At 35.5% G+C, this 17,823-nt stretch overlaps 1 protein-coding gene across 1 annotated transcript in view; it reads left to right on the top strand.

Annotated features, from left to right (window-relative positions):
• Nucleotides 1–17,823, top strand: part of WDR72 (WD repeat domain 72) — a 104,340-nt gene that overhangs the window by 50,514 nt on the left and 36,003 nt on the right. The window contains 3 exon segments of the mRNA XM_032700629.1: nucleotides 1,608–1,699; nucleotides 4,719–4,801; nucleotides 10,959–11,070. Of these exon segments, the coding sequence (XP_032556520.1) occupies nucleotides 1,608–1,699; nucleotides 4,719–4,801; nucleotides 10,959–11,070 (287 nt within the window).

Raw genomic sequence — 17,823 nt, 5'->3', positions numbered from 1 at the left:
CCATGGAAAAGAATTCCATGCTTCAGACACTTTTTTAAAAAAACCCATAAAATACTTATTCCATGTATGATGTGATGTTGTTACCTTTGTTACCTTTGAGTATAATGGCATAATTTTGCTGTCTGAATGTATCTATACTTTCTGTATTGCCTCAAAACCAGTTATGTAAAGCAAAATTATCTCCCTCTCTCTACCTGGGGGGAAAAAACCCCTTTCCTGTGATGTTCCCTCTCCCTCTTTTCTCCTGTCCCTTCTCCAGTAATAAACAGAGCATGATTAGGACTTGGCCTATTTGTTAAGGTCTTAGTATTCAGCCTTTTCTTCAGCTCTTCCTCTTGCAAATAACTGTGTTCTGAATGAACTCTTGTAATCTGTGTTCATTCATTTCTTAAATATTTTTATATGATTTATCCTTATTTATCATTTACTCTGTATTTAGGGTTTGAGTAATTTTCTTTGCTGTGATCTGTTACAATAATGTACTTTCGTCTTATTAGAAGTTTGGGGGAAAAAAAAAAAGAAGCAAATGCTGTTTTGTCCAATTTGCCTTCTGAAAGTACAGTCAGTAGCCAAACCCCTTTGGGCAGTGGCTTTAGCCAAAATTACAGCATCCTCAAGGGGAAAAAACCTACATTTTGAATTCTGATTCCCACAGCATTTGCAGCAGTAGTAGGACAGCTTTCACAGCTGTTTGTCTCTCTGTTAGTTTTTTGCAACTTGACCCAGCCTGTGAAAATAAAGGAACCTACAACAAAATGTGTCAGATCATAAAAGTGAGACAGAAACAGGAAGAAACCAGGAAGAGGAGATCTTCAAGGAATTTATTTTCTCTCCTGCCTTCTAACTTAAATCTCTCAAGCTGCGAGCTTTGAGTTGTTTAGAATCGTAAGGCCTTTTGAAATATTATCACTTACCGTTGATTGTAGTGAATTTGAAAGGTGAAATATATTGGTTTTAAATGACAAAAATGTAGTTTTTGCAGGATCACATGGTGATATATTTAAAAGAAACAGTTTAAAGTAGTGCAAGGGTTTGGAGAGATTTTTCACTTCCTTTCTCCTCCATCCACATCCGCTGGTTGCAAGGGTTAGATTGCTGAGTTAGTGACAAAATACTAAAGAACAGGAGATATACACACTATTTTCATAAATTGTAGCCAGCTACTGAAATCTCAGTATGATAATGATATTTTGAATTATTTACCACTGTAGGAAAAAAAAAAGAAACCTATGAAAAAAAAAGCTTCTACTTTCCCTTGAACTTTTTTCCCTACATATTAGAAAAAAACCCCAGCACAAGTTCTTTATGAAAATGATATTTTAATTGATTTCTTCACATACAATTTTTTTTCTTTATTGCAACATAAAACTTTATATTTGGCTCAAAACTTATTATAGTTAAGTTCCTGCACGTGGATGGTGCTTTTCACTACTTGTGCACATGTGAATGTTTCCATACCAAGTTGTAGACAAAACAATGCAAGTGACTTCTAAGAGAAAACTGAAATGTGGTTGATAGTGATTGACAGCAAAAAAACCCTACTACCCTGAGACAAGATTTTTTGTGTGTATGTTCAAGTTCTGTTTAACAGTTTCATATTCTTTTAGTCCACAGAAATCAGAATCTGCACATGACAAATGGCGAAATATAGAAGCAGCAACACCTTCATTGCCCAGTTTTTATGGAGACTTACCAAGCAGTAAGTATATGGAGGAATGGCAATATTAGTTTTTAAGTGTTATGTTTTGCCTACCTCTTTTGCTAAAATATATAATTTAATTTCAATAATGAAAAAATTAATATTCTTTAGCTTTGAGCAGTCTAATCTGCAAACAAAGAAACTGCATTATTCAGTTTTCTTTTGTGAATATCACCAGAAATATGTAAACAAAATGTTAAATGGAATCAAGGATATTTTTCCTGTCATGGCAAAACATTTAGCTCAGTTTCTAAAGACATTTTCTAGCAATCTGAAAACCAACAATGTAATAAGACAAACACTGTTGTCTCCCCCCTCCCCCATGTCCCTCATCACCATTATGAGCCCACCCAATAATATACACAACCCTCCAAGCAAACTGTTGCCTTAGTAATACAAGAGCCACCTTGGCTGTTCAATAATGCCTTCAGACTTCTGGCTTAGGGCAGAATAAAGTAATCTCTTCACATTAATGTCCCACAGGCCATTGCTCTCAATCTTGGCTTTGCAGGCCAGTCTGGGTTTGTTTACAGTATGCAACTAACCCAGGAACGTTTAAATAAAAAGCTAAACAGAATATGGACATTTGTCAGTATATATTACCTGATGAATATAGTACTCCTCTTATAGACTAAGTCCTGTCTAGACTGAAAACAGAAATTCTTTCAGGTCAAATCTTGCAAGTAAGCCATAATATCCCCATCTAAACCCAGTTTTTAGTTACCTGTCCTTCTCTGACTCTTACATGCACCATAACTGTAGAACCTGTGATGACAGCAGAAATGCCCATTGGAAGAAAGATGGAATATTAATTCAAGTGGCGATAGAAAATGAGTAGATGAAAGGCATGGAAAAAGATGACTAACATGTTCACGAACATAAAAATAGTTTTATTGAGTGGCCTAAAACTTCTGAGATAATCTAACTCATGTGCCCTATCTCGTGGTTCACACAGTTGTTCAGATTTGCAAATTAAAATCTTATCTGAGACTTGCAGGTGTCAGACATTTTAGGAATGACCTGTTGTTTACCATCAGGGACACACTGGACAGCAGAACAGGGAATGCTAAATCTTGATTCTGCTGACATTTCTGGACTTTCTCTATACATTTACATATGTGCAAAGAGATGGGAGTAAAACCTAGATAGAACTTGAGTTTTCAATCCTTTTTTTGCATATATGGATGTAAAACTGAAGTCCTGCAGCAGGGGATGAGGATAGAGGAGAGGTACCATATTGACTGCACTATTCTTGATCAGTGGGGACACTTGTTTGATAACAGACTGTTTTGTGCTTAGACCAGAGTTGCCTCAAGTTATCTCTTCAGTCAGTAAGAACTATAAAAGCTCTTGATGGCATTGCTTGAGTCTTTCCTGACACCCAAGATTTTGGAGAACTTATTCTAACCCACGGGATTTCCCCACATCAGGAGCTCAAAGCAAATTCAGTAGGTTCGTACTAAAGAATTTGCTTATTAATCGGGGACAAAGGTTTGAAATAATATTGAGCTTTGAAACAAAGTTTCCAATATGACAGGGGAAAAAAAAAAGAAACCAAAAAGAGAAATTCATCCTGATATGTAAAGAAGTTACATAAAATTCAAATTCAACTGTGGGAAGGGAAGACTGACCTTTGTATGATCAGTTCTGTCTATCATTTTGTCATGTCTTTTTTTTCTTTATATTTTGTATTATGGTACATGCCATGTCAGCTGTCAGAGACAGAGGCTAAAATATTTCCTTTTATCCCATCTTTCTGTGAAAATATCAAGTGTTCTGGTTTTCATTTTTCCTCTTTTCTTTTTTATTCTTTTTTTTGGATCATACCTGAACGCATCTTTGTGAAAATTTTCATCTATTAAATATTGATGTAGTTACATTTGTACAGTCATTTAGTGAGCTGCACACTGCTCCCCTTCAGACTATACTAGAGTACCCTATTCACTTCGAAAAAAGCAGGTACTTATGTGATTTTTTTTTTTTTTTTTGAACTTCAGCCTTTGCTGCAGGAATCCAACATTTCAGCATTGTGCCATCAGGATACTCAAACTTTGGTGTTACTGAAACACTTAATTGCTCCTTATAATCCAATTTCCACTTCTCAGTGCATCGTATCATGTTGGCAACCAGAGATTGTTGTGTGGATTCAGAAGATCATACAACTGATTTACTCAAGTATCCGTCTGGCAGCAAACACTGCAGTTCAGTGCTGAGATATCACATTTTTCTGTGGAAGTCCAGATTAGAAAGAAGTGGACAGAATTCCAGAGCTGCCAGTTCAAACTGTCCCTTGCTCTGAAAATCTTAAAAATCAAGATGGGTAGTGCTACAACTCACATGCAAATCCCTAAATATAACATCTTTTTTAACTGTGATCAGAACTGATGAGCCACTCATTGTGTGACATCTTGACCACACACCAGTACTGTTGTTATCCTTTAGTAGGAAAGTAAAAAAGGCAAATTGTGACTGTACAAAATGTCATTGAATACATTTTTGCATGGACTGTACTACTGTTTTAAAGGTAAAGAAACACATGTTAAGGTAGTTTTAGTATATATATAGCAAAATCCATAGTTAGGTGGTCCAAAACAGAAAGCATTCTCAATATCTTCAGAAAATTGTGATGAAAGGTTACTCCGTGGGATATCTGTTCTCACTCTAAAAAAAAAAAAGTAATAAACTAAGCTAATTTAGGGTAAGAATGAATGTTCAAACAATAGATTGTCTGAACACGAGGTTTAGGTTAGATACTAGACAAAGGTTCTTCCCCCAGAGGGTGGTTGGGCACTGGAACAGACTCCCCAGAGAAGTGGTCTCACCACCAAGGCTGAGAGAGTTCAAGAAGTGGTCACTTTGTGCTTATTGCATCAGATGAAAACATACTCTAAGAAATTGTGCTTTTCCAGATGTTTTCGGGTATGTTGCTGAAGTAAAAAATTAAAAATGTTAAAATATCTTTCTCTTTGTGTACTTCTCTGTATATTGCCAGTTCATACATTGTGTGTGTGTTTTTCAGGTAAGGGTAGATATCATTCCCCAGACTTGGGAATCATTTCATTGCTGAAACTGGTTTGTCGTTGGAGCGAGGAATCTGTGAAGGTAGGAAAGAGCCTGTGCCAGTTGTTGCAATGGAATCCTTTTGTAACAGTGCTTGTAACTTAGTATTTGGAATCAGTAATGTGACTTAATAATTATGATTTATGGTGAAATTATTGTATAAATCATGCCATTCAGATCTGTGGGAAGCAGATTGTTATTACAGTATGAAGTATGTTGCTCATTAAACTATTTTGCTGTAAAGTACATGTTTACATGCGGCAAAGTAACTGTCCTACTAATTTTTAATCTAGGTGATCTTGTTCATAGCATGTATTTAAAAAATGAGTTATCTGTTCTCTAATAACCACTTGTAACTTAGATCACAAATGCCATTTTATGCTCTAGGAAAATAGAAGGTCAAAATAATAGTAGTGTCATATACCAGTGTGTTGTTATAGAAGAAACCAAATGCCTTCATAAAGGGCAAATAATTAATCCCGAGTCCTTGTTTATTACAACACTCTTTAAGAAGGACATGTAAGTTCTGAGTTTCCAGGACAGATGATGCTCATCCCTATTGTTACTGAAGAATCTGAAGTCTTTGAGAGATAAATAAGTTTCTTGAGAGTTGACAGGTAATAATAAATCAGTCTGAACAGTGAAATCTAGTGACCATTTTTTTGTTTTGGAAATATGTCTTTAAATAAAATAGTGTCATTTATTTGAGAGAGTTAATATCCAGGAATACAAAGCACAGGATATTCTACTATGACCACAACGGATTTTATTCCAGAAATTGGAAATACCTGTTACAAATTTATTTTATCATGTTACTTTTGAAATAGAATGCAACCCTGTACTGCATTTCAAGTGCAAAGAATGTTTCCCAAAGCTGAGGTTTGCAGGCGTGCTGCAGTGATAGTCCCCTGTTCTGTTAGATGGAAATGGTTTCTGCAAATATTCACATTCAGTTGATTTCAGCATTTCATCTTAAGCTTATCAGTTGTTTATTATATCCCTGCTGTCTGCAGGTCTTCTGTAGCGGTTATGCATTATTCTTCTTTCCCCTTTCTCTTACAATAAGGTTTTTTTCCTCTTTTTGAAACATTTTTATGAGAAAACTGAATACAGGAGCTCCATTTCAATAGTTGCAGTTGTCATATGAAATGCATATAATCTCTTGCTGACCTGGTCAGCCACTGAAACTCTTTAGAGAGGAGTCACATATTCACAAAAGTTGTATTTGCAGCATAGCTGATTTTGTGAGATCTAGGTATTTATATTTTCCAGAGTATTTAGCAACTGATCAGTGTACACAATGATAATGCTCTTATCTACCACACGAGGTTGGTGTGCAGGAAGATAAAGTGTGGAATAAGCTACCTCACAATTTTTTCACCTGAAAAGACTTTAAGACACTGAAGTTGTCAAGTACCATCAATGTTTCCCAAATTTTAACACTATCCAGGCACAGCTTTGCAGTTGCTATAATAAGCTTTGTTACCCTTCTTCGTAGTGAATATTTTGGGTTGTTTGCAGCCAAACTGCCATAAACCTTTTAACACTCAAAATAATTTGTGATGCTGGCAATAGGTGTGCATGTGTAGTGACCAGTGGTTTATGCAAAATTATAGCTTTTGTTGACAATAAAGTGGCTTTGTTGAAACTCCACTTATACAAACACAGATTTATGGCCAATTTATTAATCCTGGGCAGCCCGATTAAGGACTTGTGTACATTTGCCAAAAACATCACAAGTTACCCTGTTTTTAAACCTTTTTTATTGTGATCTCTGGTGAAAGATACTGACTCTCAGACATGACCCAAAGGAGTTACCATTTATTGATTCCTCATCTCCTTACAGTACTGTAGCAGATTCTGTGCAAACAAGGAAACCAAAAAAACCTGCTGCAAATGTTTGATGAAAGGTTTACTGACTTGTTGAAGTTGAAAGGTTGAGGGAGGTCTTTGTTTGAAATTTTAAAAATGTGTATATTTTTAAAATATTTTTCTAGTAATTTCTTTTCCCCAGTTGATTTTAAAGAAAAGGTTGTCTTCAATGTGTGTTGCTGGTCTTTCAAACAAAATATAGCTGCTTCTTGCCACACTCCCATCCCACCCACAAATTAAGTGTGCTCATCTTTTCAGACATATGTATATATATGTATATTTATAAAGCTTACTTTAAAGCATTTAATATGGGGAAACAGTGGTTGCATTTCTGCCCTTAATTGTCCGTACTCCATAATTAAAACAGCCAGTTCCTTAGATATGTCTTGTGATAGGTATTTGATTATACTTTCATTTTTTAAAAATAATAATACTGTATTATTGAACCTTTTTGGCTGAAAGGGTGAACATTAAAATAGAACTTAAAAAAATTTATCAGAATAGTCAAATGCTGTGCAGTCAAAAAGTTTTGGCTGTTGTTGGCTCTAGTAGATACAAGGATATTTTTTTCCCACCGGAAGGATTTATTTGATAATGATTTCCTTGTTCTTCATAGCTCCTTAACCTTCAAATGACTGATGTTGAAATGTCTTCTCCCTGTATTTTAATTAAGGCATTTCAAGAGGAAGAATACAGTAGGAATAACTTGCTTCCTTTCTTTCCTTTCCTAAGATCTTTTTAAATCTCACTGAGTGAAGTTAGTTCTTGTTAGATTGGCTTTTCAGAAGACTGAAATCTCTTTATAAAGTGAAGCAAGCTTCCCCCTACCATATGTGTTACTCTCTGAGCTGGACAACCACTTGTAAACCAGCAAATGACCCCACTTTCCCAGCCAACTTCCCATTCTCAGTGCCAGTCTCAGTAAAGAAATTCAATGCTAAACATGGCAATGAGTTTTGTATGAAACTTAAATAAATCAGTAGTTCCACAAACAAAACCTTAAGTATACAGCCTTCATCTACACCACGAGGGCTGTCTGTCACCTCAGGGTGCCCATCAGCTTATGGGGCTTCAGCAGTTTGCCTCTGTGGTGAGACAAACCAGGATAGAAATAATTGAGCTTTATCAGAGTCATTACTGGCACCTTTGTGATCAGTAGGAGTCATACACCAGCTCCTCCTAGTTCTGAGACAGCTAGACAGGAATCAGCTCTCTCCTTGACATGGTTCCTTTGTACAGCCCCAAGTAATCAGACCTTGGTTAGAACTTGGATGTATTATTTCAGGAGCATCATCTATACAGCATTTAGGCCCTGCTTTGGAATTCCTTCAGCCCCATCCTGATGTTGCAGTATTCCTTTTGTATAAGGAAATTTGTTAATCTCCACTTGGGAAAATTGCTGATGACATATGTAGATCTCTGAAATAATCATCTGAATGAGGAATGTAGGTGCTTTAACCTTCCATTTTTACCAATGGAAAAATATAGGCATTGTGGGGGCACTGCTGAGATTTTAGGAAGAATGAATCATCCTAGGACTTTCTCATCTCTCTGTATTGATTCCTGTAGTGCATCTGTATTTTTTTTGTTTACTTCAGTTTTTTCAGTGCCATTAGTACCTAGAATTAGGTGGAATGAATCTGAGATATTACAAAGGACTTCAGTTTCGAAGAATAAACATGTTAAGGCCATTGCAGACAGTAGTACTGATAAGCTAAGTACTGATGATACCCAAGTTTAGAGTAATATGTCTAACAAGCTCTGAATTGTATTTGATTTTACAGCCTTTGGCTCTGCCTGAAGCCAATATACTTCAGTATAAGTATCTAAGCTACTGTCCTGACGATTACTGTGGAGAATTAGGGGAAAGAAGACTGGGTAATTCCAGCTGATGTTTTATCTGTATTTTTTTGCTCCCTGATGTGACTGTGTTATGGAGGCTTCTGGGAGATGGTTTCTGCACGGCTCGGCCCTGCAGAGGCTGTGGCCTGAGCAATAACCAGGAGTGATACCTATTGACTTCTCTCCTTAAACCCACTCATTATAAAGGGAATAGTAATCCTTGGAAGTAATTGATAAAGTGTAGAAAGGAAGGCAGTATAACTTAGTACAGATGTAACAGTACAGCTTGCCTCAACTTCTGTTCACTTGTCTTTTTGAATTACTCTCTAGTATTGCTGCTGCAGAGTCAATTACCTTTCACTCTTTAATATCTGTATTTATAGTTGGACATATGCTATTTATACTTTCTAAGTCAAAGAAGCAACATAATTCCCGCCACATTTAACACTCCCAACTGAAAAGCAGGTAGTATTTACAACAGCATTTACAGTTACGGGGCAAAAAATGCAAGAATATATTACTACCCAATAAGCTAGCTAATGTATATCCAGAAGGACACTAAAGATAAAGTGGAAGTGATCAGAGAAATTGAAAGGTGCTCATGTAGATTTGGTTTGTGTTAGAAAAAAAAAAAGCTTCTGGAGATTGTTAGACTTGGTGATGACAGATGAATTTTTGGGGAAGACGCAGCGACAGGACAAAATTAAACATGTGGAACCACACCAAGCACTGTGGAAATGCAGGTTCAGTAAAGGGATAGACAAGTAGCATGCAGAGGAATATACAGGTGGCTCTACAATAATATCATGTTGTACCATCTGTTATTTTTTTATTTTGTTTAAAGTTGTTAGAGGAAATTGTTACCAATGCTTCCTGACTGGCACACACAGCAATGATCCAGATTAGTGACAGGTTCTTGGCAGATTTGTGTGCCTCTATAAGAATCTTTTTTGTCAAAAATTTCCCCAGGACAATGAAAACATGTCTTTGTTTCCTTCTCTTTCTTAATTATTGTAGATATATTGTAGGAGTCTGCTGTAAAGTCAGGATCTGTAATCCCCAAAGCTCAGGGTTGTATAGATGTGAGGAATTGGAAACTGCCTTTGGTTTCCCCTGTAAAATAAAGTTCTATTATAACAAGATGAAGGATTGTGCTGTGTTGAACCACACAGGGCTGGGTTCACTTGCAGTGAACTTTTACACTGTGGACCTTAACTATGGTATACTTGTCTACAATAAAGGGTTTTGTCACAAAGGATACCCACAGCCTTTGTTCCACTTAATGATTTGAATTTACAAGGGCAGCTAGACATATGATTGAGGACCTGTACTTGATTAGTGAGATGAAACCATCTCTTCCTGGCATTTTGAGGGATCCTACATATCAACTTCAATTTATATAAATCTTAACAATTTTAATAACTTTTATAATATAAATATCATATAAGCTTAAAATGTTTATAATATTAAGATTATCAACTTAAAATTTTCATACTCAATTTAAGTTCATATTTAAACTGAAGTGGGTTACACTGTCCTGGAAACTACAGTCACTCTGTTTTTCAGGAAATTTCCTGTACTTGAGAATGAATATCTTCCCAAGGGGGAAAAATTGTATTCCTTTTCTGCAGTAAATACCAAATCAAGAGAAGACATTCATGCTGCCATTCTGCACCATGCTGAAATTTAGACTGAGAACTGTAAAAGTTTGGGTCTTCATGTGTTTTATAAGATCTTACATCTTTAAATGTTCTTAGTTCTCCTGGGACTTCTTGGCTAAAGAGAAGGAAAGCAATAACTGTCATATCATCTCCACACTGCCTTGTCCCAACACCCATTTGTGGTGCATCAGTTCCTGCAGGTGCTATTTAAAGGCTGTTCAGAACTCCAGTAGATGTTCCTTTTGCATAAGAGGAGTTTGAGGAACCATATTTCCCTTTGTGTTAGACAAAAAAATCTAGTGGTATTATGTTTGAGCTAGAGGAATAGGGCATCACCACTGACAACAAAACATTCTTTAATTTTATCAGAGATTAGATGCCAGAAATTCTTTAAAAAGGCAGAACACAAGGTCATTATTCAGTTTATCAAGCATTTTTTGCACACGTGAGAAAAAATAAGATATCTCTTTTTAGCCATTATTACCATGTGCTTTGTTCACATATATTGTCATGAGCCATTGCATCAAGGAGGCCGTAGGTGACTGATTCTAGATATGACATTAAAGAAAATGGTGTTTATTGGAAAGCAGTCCTGTCTGAAAACTTACTCCACTCTATTGCTACCTAGTTTGGTTTTTTTTCCTCAATGTGTATGTAGAGACACGATTATCACTGTCTGAAATATTTATTAATAAGTGTCGACTTTCTAATGACATTCACCAGGACAGTCTTAAGATTTTGTGCTAATTGGTTGAAATTGTCAAATACTTAGATAAATAATTGAGGTACTGCTATCATCCAGTAATAATTTGCATTTATGACAGATTACTGAGGCAATGCAAGCAGTGCTACTGGCAGAAGTTCAAAGGACTATCAACCCCTTGAGAAAGATGACAATTTGCAGAGAGTCCTTGGCCATAGTAGAGAATGGAAATGGTAAGTTGTGGACACTGCCAAAGACTGAGGAGTGGGATTTGCAATACATTAAAAATCATAGTGGTTTAGGTTGGAAAGGACTTTAAAAATCATCCATTCCAACCCCCTTCCATGGGCAGGAGCACCTTTCACTTGACCAGGTTGCTTGAGGCCCCATCCAGCCTGGCCTTAAACACTCCCAGGGATGGGGCATCCACAGCTTCTCTGAGCAACCTGTGCCAGAGCCTCACCACCCTCCCAAGAAAGAGTTTCTTCCTAATATTTAAGCTAAATCTCTCCTTTTTCTATTTTCAGACATTGTCTTGTTCTGTCACTACATGACTTTGTAAAATGTCCCTCTCAAAAAAATTTCTTTGTCTTGTAGGTGGAAAATTTGTTGGTATATTATTTTAAAAGAACTTCCTCTAGTAATCAGAACAAGTTGGGAGTGGGAGCGTGTAATACATTATTTCTGGGTGAGACAAGCCAAATGGCCTATTTCTAACCTTATCAGGCTATGAGTTTTCTCATATGATTGTCAAGGAGTTAAAGGACTTTCACAGTCTCTTATCTCCTTTGAATAGTAAAGAAGAAAAGGTAAAGTTTCTTTGATTGTATGATAGTTTTGGTATTATAAATATATTTGCAAATAAAGGAAGCAGTATGTTTGGAATAGAATCAATAAATCATATTGAAAAGAAGTTTTAAAAATTTAGCTTTCCAGTGACATCAGGCCTTACACAGTACTAAAAATTAATTGCTTAAATTTTATAACTTCATAATCTAATATAGAATATTTTATTTTTCTTTTAGAAATCACCTCCATGCAAGGAGATATCAAATGCATTTTACAATTAGATGATTTCATTTTACTAGAAGCTTATTCTTTGCAACTTTACAATGGTGCTAATGTTTATGGTAAAAAAGATTGAACCTGAATTTATGTTATGAAGTTATACCCTTTTTTTTTTTTTTCTTTTTAGCCTATTAGCTGAGTCTTAAAATTAAGTGACCTAAATATTAGATCCAATCTTATTAGTGAGCCTTCACTTGGGAAGCTAATTTATTATCTCATCGAGTGTGTGTGTCTGTCATGAAAATTTGTTACCCATATCCTTGTTCCAGCATACTAAAAATGATCAGTGATACTTTGCTTCAGGCCACAATACAAAGTGGTGTCTCTCTAATTTGGACTGTTGGAATACAAAACACTTTGAATAACTGTCACATATGAGTTTATAGGTTGCTTACACTGAAGATTGCTTTGAATCATTTTGTTTATATGGTTTGGGACAAGATGCGTTGTAATTAAAACATCCCCAGCTGTCAAGTTCATGGATTTAATTTCCAATTTCCTGATTTTTCAGCATGTATTTCAATGTAGTGTTTTGACATAGGTTTACAGCTAAAATGGAACCAAATGAAAGCTGCAAACTCCAGATGTGTTTAGGCCTTTGGGTTTGTTTCAAAATGTTCCATACTAGAGGAAAAAGCATTTCTGTTGTGTAAAAGGTGCTGGAATGACTCTGCAATTCTAATAATCAATTATTGTGTAATTCTAATTAAGTTTTAAGGCTCAAACAAGTTATGAATTCAGGGGAGTTACTTTCACTCTCTGAATGTGGGATTTGTTTGTTTGTATGTTTAGTAACAGATTTTTACCGTCATTTTGTTCTTAACCTGATTATTTGATGGCTATTCAAAAAACAACTAGAAAATTGCTTTGCTAGAATGAGCACAGTATGCATAAATATTCATGCTAGCTAGGAATTTTTCTCATACTTCATGATCTGAATTACATAAATGTCTTGTAAAACAGAGTGGATTTTTTTGGCTTTGTTCAGCATTTTACTGTAGTCTGGAAGAGGCAGAAAACATACAGGAAGATGAGAAAAGAGGTGTTGCACTATGAGTATTTAATATTATATTAGCTTTCTTTTTGTTCTCATTTCCACTCATGTTTTACCTTGTTGCATTATTTATCACTGTGTGTAAATAGCAGAAATATTCTTGTTTTGACTTGTTTGGTTTTGTAACATGCATTGCAAAAACTCAGTAAGTTCACACAGAATTGAACAAATTTTTCTGTGATTTCTAATATATGAAAGAGTAAAACTATTTGTGGCATGTAATCATATGCAGAAATGATATCTATAATAATATGCATAGCTGTAGTAATATGTATTATTAAAAACCCATGCTGGAGTAAGTCCACAACCAGTGTAATTCTAAGACAAGTAATTATATCTGGGTTTAGTCATTCATCTGATAGGTATTTCATCTTTTATTTCATTAAATACTCTGTATTTATGGGTTGTACAGTAGCTGTCATTTTGTGCAGTATCAAGGTAAAGGTTAAATAATGTTCCAGGTTTTTAAGTCATAATTCAAGACCAGGTTCATGTCCTCTGACCCAAAGTAAAAGTATCTGAATCTTGGCTGCCATCATCATTGTATTGTATTGCATTTTTCTTTAATTGGAATTAATAGATTTGATCTGGAGATATTTAACCTTACTTAACTCCACAGTTTCTGCTGAATCAATAGAAGTTCTCCTTAAAAACTTTCAGGATTTGACGTTCAGTTTTTATCTTCAAAGTTTATACTATGTTCTAGAGTTGCTTTTTTCAGAAAGCTCCTTATTCCTTTGAAGGTCCTGAATCCTTCACGGTTAAGGGTGATAAGATGTAGACAACAGCTTCTCTTGATGAATAATTTAAAATGCCTTATTTTTCTGTGGTTCCATACCAATATTTTATTTGAATTAAAAAAAAACCAAACCAAACAAAACAACAAGCCACCAAACTTATGTTTTTCCATAAACAAAGATAAGGAATTAAAAGAACGATTCATGCAAAGTATTCCAGAGAAATATGTGGTGTGTCCTAGTACATTCTCCCACTGTTACTAAAAGGAAATATAAGTGCAAACAGCTGCAATTTCTTTATGTTAATGTCAGAGATAATAATTTTGGACCTGTTCCAAACATATTGATAGCAATCTTACCATTGATTTCTGCAAGATTCGCTTCAGTTCTTCAAAGAAGTTGAGGTTTTCCCTAATTTTTTCGACATTCATCATAATTCTGAAAAAGTTTATTGGACTTAATCCCTTCTTGCTTTTTTCTACACACTGATAATCTCAGATTAGTAGTACCATTTAACAGGTTGTCAGTGTGATCTTGTTTTCCACTGTCATGTGCATCAGAGGCAGTGATTTTCAGGTCTTAAGAATTTATTTATCCACTTTTATTTGCACAAAACCAAGAGGAGCTGTGTTTACTGGCATCCATTTCTCATTTTCCAGTATTTGATCTTATGACAAACATACCTAGTCCACACCCAGCCACGTGCAGAACTTCTTTGATCAGAGGGAGTGTGATGGTCATACCACTGCTGTCATTCACTGGCCTGGTGGTTGGACACAAAGAAATTCCTGGTCAGTCCTTCAGCTGATTTGAACCTTGATCTTTGTCGACAGTAATTCACTGCTCATCCTTGAGGCATTCTGCAGTGAGTCATCTGCAGAAATTGTTTCCTTTCCCATGGAAATCTCAAAATATTTGCAAGGCTAAGAGCTAGAAATGAGATTCTCTCAACTTCTGGTGCATTTTGTGTGTAGGACAGGGATCTCCTTATACTGCACTGAATTCTCATGTCCTCATACTGAACTGTTTCCCATGTGCCATCCTTTGATGTCTATTTCTTCTAATGCATAGGGAGCCAAAAATATCTGAAACATCATTATAGCATGTCAGTTCTTGTGGAATTGTGTGCCTCAATGTTTTGTAAAATGTGAAGAACTGGATCTATTGTGGGCATAAATATGTTTTAGAACTCAATACTCAGGTATTAAATTGAGGAACTGTTGAATGTGATATTCCAGGAATGCCAAAACCTGGAAAAGTGAAAGGACAACAAAGTACAGGCTTTATTCCCAAATACAGAATGTTATTTTAAATATCTCCTGTATTTGTGAAAAAATTAAATGTGAAAAATCGCACCATTAAGACTAGCTTGCAATAAATTCTGGTTTGCACTTAAAAATTCCTAGTTTAAGCAACTGCTAATGATTCAAGCTTTTAAGTATATTTGAAAGCTATTAGCTATAACCTCATCTTTTGTATGTGGTTTTGGAGCCCTTTAAACTATTCAATTAAATAAATTGGTTCTTGCAGGAAAAAAGCTTCTGCTGATAAATACCAGAGTGAAATTAATGGTGGCAATTGAATTCCATAGGTTAGTGTAAAGAATTGTCAAAGACTTATCTAGAATATAACAATATGTTTTGTTAAAATGAGGAATCTGTTCAGTAATGGTAAATCAATGGAAGACAGGATGTAGCAGCCTCTCTTCACTGCAGAGGTGCAGTGACGTGCAGCACAGGGTTTCAAACACTTCTGTTGTCTGGGTTTCAGAAATCTGTCCAGTTGCAGACAACTTTTTTTTTATTTCAGCTCTTAGGAAGTAATTCTTTGACTGTCTTTCTATATAGTAAAAGAAATTTCTTTCCTGCCTGCAAAGTCTGAAGGTTTTGCCAAGGAAGGGCAGATAAAGAGAAGGGTTGTTCTGTCTATATTTTCTTTAGTATTGTTATCTTGTTACAATCTTCTGCCTGCTCATATTAGTCTAAATGTACAATCTAACTCTACATTTAAACAAATGGCACATCTTGCTTTCTTAGTCAGAATGTCTCTGCCTATATTGTTATTCTTAGCTGAACACAGTGTTCAGACTTGCTAATAGCATATAATTTGTCGTCCTTATACTTCAGCTGGAGCTCTGGTTTTCTTATGACTAATTTAGTACACAGAGCCATGAGTCAAACTTGTAGTATTTCAGGTGAAATTTGTCAAATCTGTCCCTCCTCCTATGTAGTCCCTCTGTGTTTTGAAGTATTCCCAGACTTTAGTTTTAGAGCAACATCTGAACCAAACAGTTTAATCATATTTTCTTGCAGTTTTTACTTTTCAACTGGTTTGAGGTTTGGCTTCAGATATCTCCCCATTTGGCATCTCTCATAGTTTTCCAGTTTAACCCTCTTCTTGTGTTGCGTGTTACATCTTCTATCTGGATTTCTTCCAGCCTGTTTTATTCCTTTCCATTCCCATCTTTGACTACCTCTTTTTATCAAGAAATAAGAATGTTAAAAATTATCTCTGACATGAAACTTCCTTTCTCTGTCCAGTCTGTTCTTATTAGTGCAAACATTTCATCCAATAAAACAAAGGTTTTAGATGGAACTGAAATTTTGTGTTCTTGGGCAAGATCTTACACATAACAAAATTCACTAAACTATTAGACTCCAGGCTGTTTTCAAAATTTCTCTGTTAGGCCAATTTTGTGTGCGTGCATTAGCAATAAGCAGCGTACAAAATGATTGTATAATCAACATTTCATCATTATTAATGAGTATCAGATTAATCTGTAATCTCATTTTAGACTGTGAAACAGCAAACCAATCAATCTAGCATTTGTTTGATGAATGGCCTTTAAGGGTAAACTGGTGACAGCAGTAGCTTTTCTCTGTACTGAATGTGCAATAAAAATGAGTGTATTGTTTCCTAGTTTCATATTACAAATATTTCCAGTAAAAGAATACAAATCAATGTTATATTTTAGCATCTATCCTGCAGTTTAACTATACCACTGTATCATGTCCTATATATCCAATTAAAACCGTAGTTTGATCCAGTAGTCTTTAATATTAGTGGTCAAGTACTAAAGGAAGTGAGCTTAAAGACTCGTGGAGAACTACAGCTGATTTCATTCCATGCGTCATATATTTTACCAGAGGACTCCTTAATGCAGCAGAAATCAGATTTGGTGTGTATTTTTACACAAAATCAAATTCTACAGGCGCCATCTCAGACTCCTCCAAAACATTAGGAAGGATAGGATTCACTGGTCAAGGAGAGGCAGTAAGGATCACGTGCATTCTAAATTCAAATGCACAATAAACTTTAGTCAATTTTGTTTTCTATGTGCTTTTTTCAGTGTTTACTGAATGGGAAGAATCTCTAATGTACTTTCTATTTAGATCTTTAAAGGTAAACACTCTTTTTGGTAGGGGAGGAGCTCTTAATACAGAGATAAAATTATCATTGGTTCATTTTTAGTCTCTACTGTTCATTTAGAAGTTCATTGGGTACAGGCAAAGTGCAACACAAATCTTACAAAGATTTGAAAGCTGGTTCCCAGTTAGGGTTTCAAAATAACAGGTGAAGGAACTGCAAGAACTCCGTGTTACTCACATAATCTCCTCTGTCTTCTACTGGTTGCTTTTTTTTTTTGTTTGTTTGTGGTTTTAGGTTGGTTGGTTAGTTTTGGTTTGTTGGGGGGTTTTGTTTTTGTTTGGGTTTTTTTTTTGAAGAGCCACTCCTTGTCACATCTTGCTTTCTTAGTCAGAATGTCTCTGCCTATATTGTTATTCTTAGCTGAACACAGTGTTCAGACTTGCTAATAGCATATAATTTGTCGTCCTTATACTTCAGCTGGAGCTCTGGTTTTCTTATGACTAATTTAGTACACAGAGCCATGAGTCAAATAAACCAATAGAACTGGAAGAGGTGTAAACATACCATGGAAAATGTGTTTAAGTCACAAAGTAATGCTTTAATGCCTTGTGTGTCACGTTTTTGGTTAGGTTACATTTTGAAGTTTATCCTTTTACTGTTTCAACTTAGAGACTGATAAATGCTGACTGCTCAGATTCTGCCCTCCCTACTGTCTACACTGTTAAGGAACTTCCAGGCCTCAGTGGTGTTTCCCTGCT

Source organism: Chiroxiphia lanceolata, chromosome 12 (genome assembly GCF_009829145.1).
Source record: "Chiroxiphia lanceolata isolate bChiLan1 chromosome 12, bChiLan1.pri, whole genome shotgun sequence".
NCBI lineage: Eukaryota > Metazoa > Chordata > Aves > Passeriformes > Pipridae > Chiroxiphia > Chiroxiphia lanceolata.
This window is presented reverse-complemented; position numbering and strand designations above follow the sequence as displayed.